The sequence below is a fragment of the Photinus pyralis genome, unplaced genomic scaffold (genome assembly GCF_008802855.1).
Source record: "Photinus pyralis isolate 1611_PpyrPB1 unplaced genomic scaffold, Ppyr1.3 Ppyr1.4_LG4, whole genome shotgun sequence".
Classification (NCBI taxonomy): Eukaryota; Metazoa; Arthropoda; class Insecta; order Coleoptera; family Lampyridae; genus Photinus; species Photinus pyralis.
Window position 1 is genome coordinate 46027754 of NW_022170511.1, and position 12509 is coordinate 46040262.

General features: G+C 34.6%; 1 protein-coding gene across 1 annotated transcript; it reads right to left on the reverse strand.

The window, feature by feature from the left end:
• Positions 1-7390: 7390 nt before the first annotated feature.
• On the reverse strand, positions 7391-9278 carry LOC116168613 (4-nitrophenylphosphatase-like). Its single transcript, XM_031484543.1, has 5 exons — positions 9086-9278; positions 8110-8408; positions 7856-8063; positions 7666-7810; positions 7391-7616 (listed from the first exon to the last, which is right to left on the reverse strand). Exons 1-5 carry the CDS (start codon positions 9246-9248, stop codon positions 7439-7441), a joined length of 993 nt encoding a protein of 330 aa, XP_031340403.1. The 5' UTR covers positions 9249-9278; the 3' UTR covers positions 7391-7438.
• Positions 9279-12509: the final 3231 nt, after the last annotated feature.

Sequence of the window (12509 nt, forward strand, 5' to 3'; positions counted from 1 at the left end):
CAACTATAAAAGTAAATTTTCCTTGCTGCTCTAAACTTCCGTCCTAATAAAAATAACACGTTTTTGTTTGGTTATCACATGCATGTTAAAATGAATATTTTATTTCCCACAATTTTGTAATCTGCCAGGGTCGTGTAGATAACCGGTCAATTGTATTTAGTCCGTCGTGCAAATAAGTTACCTATTCGTTTTGATATACAGTCTTCAAAATCTCTTACGCGTCTAGTTTGTTGTTAAATAATAACAATTAAAGTTTGTTCAGTGTGATTGTTAAAAGTGTGAATAACGAACTAGAAATTGAAAACAATGATTGAAGATTTGCAATTACTCTAATCTGATTTATCTCGTGGCGAAGGAATTTCATCAAAAAAAGGGTAAGTGCAAACATTAATTAAAAATTACAGTCCGTTTAAATATACAACAGTTTTGTTTAATAGCCATTTAATAGTAAATAGCCAATCCTGAAACTGTCCTTTAGGAATAAATTTCTTTCTCGTTTTAAACTCGATTGTGGAAGTTGTATTGTAACTGTTGAAGTACACCGAATAATTTTTTTCTTCGATAGATTATGTTTAAATGGTCCATAAGCCACTCATGTATAAATAAATTTCCTTTTGGTTTTAGACTTACGTAATTTTCTACAAAATTCGGACCTACGTGTATAGCAATCTCTTATTGCGGGGGTTGCAACTTTGGTAGCATACCAAATAATTTTATTTCTTTGATAGATTATGTTTAAAGAATCTGTAGTGAACTCTGAAACTGCTCTTTAGGAATGAATTCTTTTCTAGTTTTAAGGTTACATAATTTTCCAGAAAATTCGCACCTACGTGTACAGCAATCCTCGATTGCGGGGGTTGTGCTTTTTGACGGTACATTAAATATATTTATTACTTGGAACTTTTGTAGTACACCGAATATTTTTTCTTTGATAAATTTGATTAAATAATAATGTATAAGCATTAAGCAACCCTGCAATTGCCCTTTAAAAATAAATTTCTTTCTCGTTTTAAACTTACGTAATTTCCTAGAGTAAGTGCACTTCTCTGCATCGTCAATTGCGGGGTTTTAGTGCGCCAAATATTTGGATTTTTTTTATAGATTATGTTTCAATGATATATAAACAACCCTCCGGTTGAAATTCTAAAAATAAAACCGAAATATTTTTATTTCTCTGGTAGATTTTGAATAAATAATCTACAAAGGGCCCTCCAATTGCCTTTTAAAACTAAAATTCTATCCTGTCCTTAAGATAGGTGACTCTTTGGTAGAATATTCTTTACATGTACAACAATTCTCAACTGCGGGGGTTGTAACTTTTGTGGTGTTTAGAATATTTGTTATGAAGTCTCCATGGCGTTTTTTTATATAATTACGCCAATTAAACTCCTTTACGGATGGTGTAAACAGAAATTACTTACAAAGTTATTTAAATGATGTTCCCAATTGGGAACAACAGCGGGTAAAAAGGTTAAGCGCATTACTCCTGTAAAATTTTAGTACCTACTGGTTTGTCTAACTAACTGGACGGGATTTTTTAGAAGCCATTTTCCAAAATGGCCGACACCGATTTTATTTTGTATACAGGGCGCCCATTATGTATGGAATATAGTATATATTTCGTTAAATATTGAATGTACACAACATTTTTCTACATGAAAGTTTGTTTACCAGTTTATTTCCCATACTAAGGCAGCATTCAGTTGTTTTTATTTCAGAAAACAAATGAGTAACGATGAACAATTGAATTTTTTTTAATGGGTCGTGCACCTTTTCATTATGCTCATTTGATAGATTTTTTGCTCTTTTCGAAATTTTTCAAAAGTTTATTATAATTAGATCAATAACATTGATCCAGATATCCTACGTTAAAATAAAACAAATGAATGTGGCCGAGGGGTAAACCGCTAGCAAAAATTTGTACACCAAATAAGTACCTTTTCCTGAAAAAATTCCCTTTCATTCCTTTTAATTCCTTAATTCCTCCTAATTTTTTCATTTCCTATTAATACCTTAATTATAGCCATAAACTCCTCAAAACATTATTCTTTCCTATTAACACCTTAATAATGCTCTCAATTCTCCACAATTTTTTTTATTTACTATTAATACCTACCTACATTATTGCTCTGAATTCCCCACAATTCTTACACCAGCTCTATTCTCTATAATTGGGCTACAAAGCCGGAGGACGGGTGTTCGAACCTGGGCTGAGGTAAGAATTTTTCATTTGTATCAGAGATAGGAATTTCCTTAGATCAGTTTCGAGCATTCTGCCGGCTACTCCGAATTAGGTTTTCCTGCAGTTTCCCTAATTCGTAAGGTAAATATACAGGAGTAGTATAGAACAACTTTAAAGCATTATGCGGATCACTCTGTAACTGTGCTCAAGCCTGTTGGGGGCCCGGAACAAGAGAGGGGCAATAAATAAACCAAACAGATAAAAAAATAGACTAATACCTACCTTCATAACTTTACTAAAATTATATTTTATTATGCCTGAATCACAATCTCCGTTTTAAACACTCAAATGCGTGCGAAAAAAGGCCTTAAAAAAAAGGCTTTTAAGTTGCTAAGTAACTATACTTCAAGTATGACTTTTGAAACTGTCATCTGGGGCTGAAATAAAAGATCCTCTTAGGTCGCTTTCTGTAAATGCAGAACATTTCTTTGGCTTGCACCTATCCTTTGGTTGAAGGTTTCACAAACGCGCGTAATTTAGGGTATACTTTCAAATCTGTTCCACTTTTAATCTCAGCATTGTTTAAAGTTTTGAGTTAATGCACCAAAAGATAGGAAATTTAAATACCTTTGAGATTTCCTTCATATATCCCAGCATTATCTACGCATTTAAGACTTTATTCGTAAGTAACTTCCTTTTCATCCATGGAAACAACTTTTCATATTCTTTTAATAGGCATTACTGGATTTGGATTTTACACCTACCAACGTTTGTTTAGATTTTACAAGAAGCGATTTAATGGACGGTGTATTATCTTTTTCAACGGAAATCGTTTTATTTACAAAGACGATTTTTATAAGCAAACGTCAAGTGAGATTTCCATGGCAATCGTGAAATTTCGAACACCCAGCCCACTTAATTAAACATGTATTCGAGTATAACGTCAATATGATTTCATTGTATTTCCTATTTTCTGCAGGTATAATAAAAAATACTATAAGATACACGTGTATAATTGGTCTTTAAAGCACTTGCAATGTTAAAGGCACTCCGCTTTGCGTCGTGCCCTTAAACTCGTTGCGCGTGCTTTAAAGACTTGATTATACACTTGTATCTTAATATACTATATTGAACTTATTAATTTCTCCGTACTAACAAACGTTTTAAGATATAAATTTATTTTTGGTTCATAGTGAAGCTAGTGGTGAAGTTTAAAAAATATGAATTCCATAAAAAAATATTAATTTATTCAGTACATAATGTTATTACCAAAACAAACAAAAAATACTTAATCCAAGACAGAGTAATAAAAAATTTAAATACAAACAAGCATCTTTAATAAAATCTTACACCAAATATTATACCGGCATGCCACAGTTTACAGCTAGTATGCACCGAGGTATGCACTATACGAGTCAATGAAGTAAAACGATGCGTCATTTTAATTCTGATGTATATTAGCGCATGCGCAAACCTATTTATTTCCTTCTTTTCCTTTTAATTCCTTTTAATTTCCTACTAATACCTCATAATACCTTTAATTTCCTCGGAAATTCTCAAAATACCTATTAATTCCTTTTAATACTTTCGAAATACCCTAATTCCCTCTTAATTCCTTCCAACTTGTACACTATTTCCTCCAGCGGTTTACCCCTCGGCAGTGGCATAACCTATCACAAACAGCTTGAAATAAAAATTAATTCCTTCTACGCGGGTACTAACGTGTTACGTCATTGAAAAGAGAAAAAAAATCTCCTAATAAAAGTGTGCATTACTATTTAAAAAAAAAATTCAATTGTTTTTTGTGACTCATTTGTTTTCTGAAATAAAAACAATGGAATGCAGTCTTATCATGGGAAAGTAAAATGTTAAAGAAATTTTATATACAAAAATTTTGTATACAGTTGATATTTACCCTCGTATTTACCGAGATATATATTTATATAGGTACTATATTCCATTTATATTGGGCACCCTGTATATTTCTGCCCCTGTGACAGTCATACTCATCATTTAGGTGTCTAAGCCCCAGTTGCACCAACAAAATTAAGCCTTGCTTAAAATTAAGTCGAACTTAAAATCTATGGCAACGATTATTGAGACAATCGGTGCTATGGTATTTGAGTTATGCTTAACTTTAAGGGATACTTAATTTTGACGGTACAATTGGCCCTAAATATATGTTTTCAAGGGCAAGGAATCGACTAAAATGGTTTACAAAGTTGCGTGAATGCTATTTATTAAAAAAAGTGTACTAATGGATTTACAAGGCTCCTCTTTACAGGGCTTAATCCGCAATTTAAAAACTGGCCTACATTACGGTAAAATTTATGCCGTTGCATCTTAAAACCTGGATTAATAATAAACGTAAAGTTTTTTTTACAGACAGGTAAACTAAAATTGATGAAAATAGATTATCATCAAAGGATGGGAATGAGACTGACAATGTTCACCAAGAAATTTTTATTTGACGTGGAGAAGTGTATTAGTTGCCAGGCCGCAGACAGTACCACAGTTAATGGAAGAAATAGAATACAACCAGCAGTCGCCATAAGAGATGACATAGTTGCAAAAAGGTTAAAAAGTGTGACTTCTGATATTGTGTTTCTGTATCGCGTGACAAACCAGTGCGATAATAGGTTCACTTAAAAAATTCTTAAAAAAATAACAGCAGTGAGGTATCAGAAGGCGAAGGTGAGCGTGTCAATGACGAAATCTCTAGGAAAACAAGATCATATGTTGTACCATGACAGACTTCTTCCTCAATTGTTCATCCAACACATATTCCATGTATCATTCGTGAGCAAACACATTGTGAGGATGAGATAACCTTAAGTTCATATGATAGATACTAAAAATGAGGAATTGATGTGTGATGAATAGTATATTAAGATACAAGTGTATAATCAAGTCTTTAAAGCACGCGCAAGGAGTTTAAGAGCACGACGCAAAGCGGAGTGCCTTTAACGTTGCAAGTGCTTTAAAGACTAATTATACACGTGTATCTTATAGTATTTTTTATTATACCTGCAGTATAATTTAAAAATAGGAAACACAATGAAGTCATATTGACGTTATACTCGAATACATGTCTAATTAAGTGGGCTGGGTGTTCGTAATTTCACGATTGCCATGGAAATGTCACTTGATGTTTGCTTATAAAAATCATCGTCTTTATGAATTAAACGATTTCCGTTGAAAAAGATAATTCACCGCCCATTAAATCGATTGTTGTAAAATCTAAACAAACGTTGGTAGGTGTAAAATCCAACTCCAGTAAAGCCTATTATAAAGAATATGAAAAGTTGTTTCCATGGATGAATAGGAAGTTACTTACAAATACAGTCTTAAATGCATCCATAATGCTGGCATATATGAAGGAAATGTCAAAGGTATTTAAATCTTCTATATTTTGGTGCATTCATTCAAAACTTTAAAGCAATGCTGCGATTAAAAAGTGGAACAGATTTGGAAGCATGCCCAAAATTACGCGCGTTTGTGAAAGCTTCAACCAAAGGATAGATACAAAAGCCAAAGAAATGTTCTGCATTTACAAAAAGCGACCTAGAGGAGTTTTTATTTCATCCAGATGACAGTTTCAAAAGTCATACTTGAAGTATCGTTACTTAGCAACTTTAGAGCACGTGTGTTTTAAAGGCCCTTTTTCGCACGCATTTGAGTGTTTAAAACGGAGATTGTGATTCAGGTATAATAAAAAGTTAATTGAGACTCAAAATTGTTTATTGTATTGTTTTTTAAATAATTTAGGTGAGTCCACGATTTTAATAATGATTACCTTACTTACCTTGCTATTTCAGGTCTTACTCCAGTTCAATGTTCATATTAATATAAAAAAAAATTTCAATGTTCTTGTCTCCGCAATTTTATCAGCATAATATGTACAATTGTATAATTTAAACGGTAACTTGATTTTTGCTTTATACACGTTTTTCATGTAAAATATTTCAGTTCGGCCTGAAGATGACGTTCTCGTCGAAATCGATAGACGTAAGAAAATAAACAATTTTGAATCTCAATTAATTTTCATCACATATTAATAATCACTCAAACTAAAAATGGAGTCCTTCATCAACAGAGGAATTGATGATTTTCTCGTCCAAACCAAGAAAATGGCTTGCTGTTCTTTAACGTTTTTCCAAGAATTTTCTTGAATATGCTTACAAGCAAACACACGAGTGTCTTCATACCGGATCTGCCATACTTGTATAAACGCCCGAACTGTACCCTTGATGCCCACAATACATGGAATATGTGTTGGAATATGTGGAATATGGATGCACAATTGATAAAGGAGATTGTCGTCTCACTTTCTAATATTTCACTTTTATCCTTTCTGTTGCTATTTTTTCAAGCGTTTTTTTAAATATAGGTACGTTTTATAGCACTGATTTGCCACGTGGCACACAAACACAACATCAGAAGCAGAAGCCATACTTTTTAACCTTTTTGCATACGTCATCCTGATAAATAATACACTTGTCCACGTCAAATAAACCATTTAGTTTTCTTAGTGAACAGTTCATCCATTTTCATCCATTAGTTTACCTGTACATAGATACCTATTACAGTAATCTAGGTCATTTTTTAAATTGCGGCTTAATCCCTGTAAAGAGGTGTCCTGTAAAACATTTAGTACTATTTTTCTTTAATAAATAGCGCCCAGGCGACTTCATAAACCATCTTAATAGATTCCTTGCCCTTGAAAACATATATTTGGACACCAAAATGATGAGTATGAGTGACACAAGTCAAAAAAATCCCGTCCAGAATACGGTGATGTCTACTCTGATTCTCCTATATGTACTTCATTCGATTCTGTTAGACAAATCAGTACTTACTAAAATTTTTACGGGATTCCAGTACTACATGGACTGTATTAGATTTGATTTCAAAGAAGGTTACATAGACATAAGAACTCTATGGAAAGTTTAAAATTCCTGGTTTAGAACAAAGTGTTGGGGAAGCAGTATTTTAACCACCCTTGGAGTATCTGTGACGGCTGCAAGCGTGAAGGTAGCAGTACATATCTTACACTAAGATGGGTCAATCGGATGCAAATTAATACAATGCGATCAAAAATGATTGGCTGTCTAGTCGCCTTTGGAATTTTTGTTTACATGGGAAATCCTATTTAACTTGAACTTCCTAAGGCGACTCGACAGCCAATCATTTTTGATCGCCCGATACTATAGTTAAGGCTTCATTTCTTTATCTATAATCACACTATCCGAACGCTCACAGATCTAATTTTTTTTCAATTACGTCACAGAGATCGCCTAAACTGTTTATGTAATAATTTGGAACAAGGTTATCACTTTTACTATTCTTCATTTCTTCCATGGTAGACACCCCAGTAAATACCAACAACGTTTGGTACCCGCAGCTTGAACCGAACTGGATATCCTGCTCAATTCTGCAGAAGAGAAGATACATAGTAAATCTGGAAGGTCACTAAAACTTACGAATCGCCCACGAACAGCACTCTCGACGGATTCCGAGTAGCATACTTTGTCGCGACGTACTTTTGGAGATTTTTCGAAGGCTTTCCGAATGCTAGAGGCGTTCGTCCGGTTATTTCCACCAAGGAACTTTGATAGAAGTGGGGCCCTAAGAGGAAATTTCACAATAACGTTTTCCCCCCAAAGAATTTACCTGGTAGAACGATTTCGGAATCAATATGGATTTTTCGATCAGTAGCGCCTGTTATAAGGAGAACATCGGGGCGTCGAAGGAAAGCGATTGAACGTGACAGTTTGATATTCGACAAATGAATATCGTAATCACAGATGACCGCTCCGATACTTATATTATCCTCAACTAATTCGCGTATTGCTTCATATGTATCGACGGTCTTCTCATACTACGGAATGGTTTAGTTAAAATCCCCATTAAAATTCGAGTATTACCTCCGTATTCGCCAAGCAAAGTCCAGCGTTTTGGAAGTCGTCCTTCATGAACTTGGTTCCAAGAATAAATATCTCCTTGTCGAAGCGTACCCGCTTTAGGTAGGCGATGATAGCGTGACTCGGTACGATAAGATCGTCATCTGTTATATCTGGGTCAAACTTTTTCAATAATCTGAGATAGCCTGAAGTTCCAAAGGCGCTGTTGTTGGAGATGAAATGGACGTCCTTTCCACATTTTCTTAGCTTTTCGAGTGATTCCTTTGCTCTCGCGATAGGACGACTCAAATTCCAAATGACACCTATAATTACAAAAAAAAATGGTGATATTAGTAGGTATATAGTAATTTTGGCGTCATATGAACATCTTGGTACCAATTTATGACGCTTCAACATGAGAATAAAATAAAATGGAATGGAATACGACATTTTCTAGTCCACAAATTTTGTTTTAGGATTCACTCAATTGGAAATGGCTTTGTAAGTAACAGAACGATAGAATGACCATAAATAAATCTCATTGTGGAAGAAAATTTAAGAACATAGAAAATTACTGCCTGGTCCATCTTTCATTTCAACCACCTAAGGAACAATTTCCTACATATACCGATTGGACACTTGCCTCCGATAGAACACGTGTCCAATGAATTCCACATAGAAGATAATTTATCTTCAAATTTAATGTGAACATGAATCAGATTTTGAATTGCATTCTTGAATTCATTGGATCATTTCAATTAAAATGATATTACACAAACCCAATTTGGTCATAAATAGAATGCTACCAGGATTTTTAGCCATACCTGACATAAGCAATTGGCATACAGAATTGGATAGAAGTGATTTAATATAAGAAGAAAGCGATCAAATACAGTGCAGTTTTTAGTTTTCATCATCTTTAAGTGAGCCAAAAACATCACTACGTACCTACATTTTAAAAGCCAAGCATAGGCGAATAAGAATGAAATATCTAACTTACCATCGCAATCGCATAAAACGGTATCGAACGAATTTAGAAACTCTCTCATTTCGCCACTGGTTAACTCCGACAAATCTTTAGGAACCATTCTTAATGCGGCTGTACCTGACTTCCGACTAGCAAAAAACGCTGTGAACATGTAAGGAGAAAAACACAACCGCATGAGTAATGCAACTTTATCTAAACCGATAAGTGCCACACTCATGGATAAGTACTATATACGTACCTACTTTGGTGTAGCATTAGCTACCTACGTGCGGTATTGTCATTATAATTTCACTCCAGTTATGCAAATTTTCCGTTTCTAGTTTGGTGATTAGCATTAGATGAGAAAGATCAATGTCAAAGGGGTAAAAACTTTAGTTAATAATACTGTCGTTTATTATCCAAGCCTATGAAGCAATTTTTCTGTATTATTTATTTATTTATTTATTTATTTATTCATTCCAAACAGGCGTACGCCTAATTACATGAAATGTAAACTAACTTAAACAATTGAGAAAGCCTAAAATCAAACTGTACTATTGTATGTCACTATATTGCAGAGTCCCAAGGAGTTTTAATTAGACGAATAGTAGACGATAACAAGTTTTGAAAATTTTTTAAACGGCAACGATAAATCAAGATCAATAATTAACGTTAGCAACTGATTCAACAAACGCAACATAGCTAAGAGGGGTGAGTGGAAGCGAAAAGTAGTCGTCGGAATGTGAAACATATCAGTTGAACGTGTCGCCCGATTAGGAACTTTAAGAGTCATTAAGGATAGCAGATAGCTTTGGTCCACTAGATTATTCCATAGTTTATGACCAAACTGTACCAAAGCTATGCTTCTGCGATTAGCAAGACTTTGTATTTCAAATTCATGCCTGAGATCTGCAGATCTAACATTAAATTAAATAGCATTATGCGGGTCACTCTGTAATTGGGCGCATGCCTGTTGAGGGCCCAAAACAAGAGAGGGCTAATAAAATAAAATAAAAAAAATAAAATAAAATTCGGGGTAGGTGTTATTTTTTTTAAAATATAGGAATCTTAGAAATCTATTTTGAACTTTTTCGATGCGTTTTATTTGGTAAAGTGTATGGGGATGCCAAACTACGGATGCATACTCTAGCCTGGGTCTGACCAGCGTGAAGTACAAGATTTTTAACGTACGAATGCATTTAAAATTAGCAGATTGTCTAAGAACAAAACATTTTGTAAGCGCTAGTAGCAATGTTTTCAATGTGTTTATTAACGTTGAGAGAAGAATCATACACAACACCAAGGTCTTTGATAGATTCCACTCGTTTTAGTTTTGTTCCAAACATGTCGTAATCGAATCTTATATTGATTCTGGTGCGAAATATAGATAAAACTAGGCATTTGGAGATATTTAGTGGAAGTTTATTGTTAAGGCTCCACTTAAGTAGACGGTCTATGTCCTTTTGAAGGAGGTTACAATCCTCAACAGAGACGACCTCAGAATAGATTTTTAAGTCATCTGCGAACATAAGTGAGTTTGAGGTAATTATGGATATACGCAAATCGTTAATAAAGATCAAAAACAACAGTGGTCCTAGGTTGGACCCTTGAGGTACACCTGAATTGGCCTCAAACTTTCCTGAAGTATTACCATCAAATTTTACTTTGAAGGTGCGATTTTTTAGATATGAAGCAAAAAAATTTAGCCAATGGAGAGTTAGTCCATGTAAATACAGTTTTCCCAGTAACAAATCATGATCCACTTTGTCGAAAGCTTTGGTAAAATCTGTATAGATCACGTCAACTTGTTGTTTGGAGTCTAGAGATTCCTGGACGTGATTAGTAAAAGTTAATAGGTTTGTTAAAGTAGATTTCTGGGACACGAACCCGTGTTGGGAATCATCTAATGAAGGTTTTATATGGATAAACAGTTTTGTGTGCAATATTAGTTCAAAAAGTTTAGCGGGCGCTGAAAGTATTGCTATAGGTCGGTAGTTTTCAACCAATTTCTTATTCCCGGATTTGTGAATTGGTACGACATTTCTGTAGTCTTCTGCTGTAATTTTATTTAGTGTGAACATATCGTTCGAGATAACTTTACGGTCATTCGGAAAGTTGGTTGCATAGGGAGAGGCATTTTTTAAATCGAATTATTACCAACATACGTATACGTTGGCAGACAAAGTTTCGGTCAAATTTTCTTTATCTAGCAGCATGTCTCCACTGTTATCCACTTGACTCTTCACTCATTGTCTCTTGACTCATTGTGTGGTCAGAGATCACTTCTTCCAAAATACATACAAGTTAAATTTTCTTTTAAGAATAGCGACCCAATAATTTGATTCCTGTTCGAGAATTGGTTTTCTGTAGGAACTAAATGCGAACTTCTCAACTCCCAACTCCATGACATTATTATGTATTATTATTGTGCTACGGGTGGTCCCAGTCGATTGCTGCACTGGGACCTTTTGGTCTATTGTGCTCCCCGGTATTGCCTACCCAGCACCTGTGGGTACCTTTAACAGAGTCCAGGATTTTGATAGGTTACTTCCTCTTGTGTATTCTTTTCATTTCCAAGTAGGTGCTCCCTTGCCTTTGCGTATGCATCACATTGGTAAATGACGTGGTGTGGCGTTTTCTTCCTCATCATACCCCTGCATAACGGGCTGCCAGTCAGTTCCATTTTTTGCAGGTGTTTGTTCAAACAACAGTGGCCTGTGACCATCTCTGCCGCAAGATTTATGTTCCAGTTTCTAGAAAGATCTTGGAATAGTAATGTCCTGGTATCTTCGGCCAGTGTCTGCAGTTTTCCCTGAATCTGCTTTTTGGCTGTGGTATATGTAACCCCACAGGCTATGAATGGTTTCGCGAGAGACGTTCATATAAAACTTTTGATTTTGTTCTGTTATAATTTGAAAAATTGCATAAAAATTCATTGGACTGCTAAACAAATGTTTGTTATACGTTTATACGCTAGTTCTAACCTATGCAAAAAGAAAATTGCGGCCACCAATTAGTTGAAATACAGAAAGCAGAATAATTACGATCCGATTTAACTTTGTAGAGCACCTCGAGAAGGAAAAGGGAATTGGCCACGGCTAATCAGAGGAAACTGGTCTTCCAGTGAAGAAACCACCGAGGTTTGACAAAGCTCATATAATTTCTGTGCACAAGCCACGCCAAAAAGTAAATAAACATAAACACTAAAAATAAAGTCAGAATACAAACTTCGGGAATCCTCAGGCACTAGTGGGTATAAACACCTTTGTCTTGGCAAAAAATCTGCATATAGACAAAACATTTTTAATTAAATAAAACAGTAAATATGTAGATTAGTTTAAATTATTAATTTAAACAATTTCAGGGTGATGACTCGAATTTTCCAATTCAAATATTAACATCTTTCGCAGAAATCAGAACCTGTCATTTCAACGACAAAAGCAAAAGTGGTGTTGTC

What these genes read in the sequence shown, in the direction of transcription:
- LOC116168613 (XM_031484543.1), bottom strand. Translation starts at nt 9,248, where the DNA reads ATGCGGTTGTGTTTTTCTCCTTACATGTTCACAGCGTTTTTTGCTAGT. An exon ending in TTTGCTTGGCGAATACGGAG is followed by an intron (nt 8,064 to 8,109) that starts GTAATACTCGAA and finishes ACCATTCCGTAG; the next exon opens with TATGAGAAGACCGTCGATAC. An exon ending in TTCCGAAATCGTTCTACCAG is followed by an intron (nt 7,811 to 7,855) that starts GTAAATTCTTTG and finishes ATTTCCTCTTAG; the next exon opens with GGCCCCACTTCTATCAAAGT.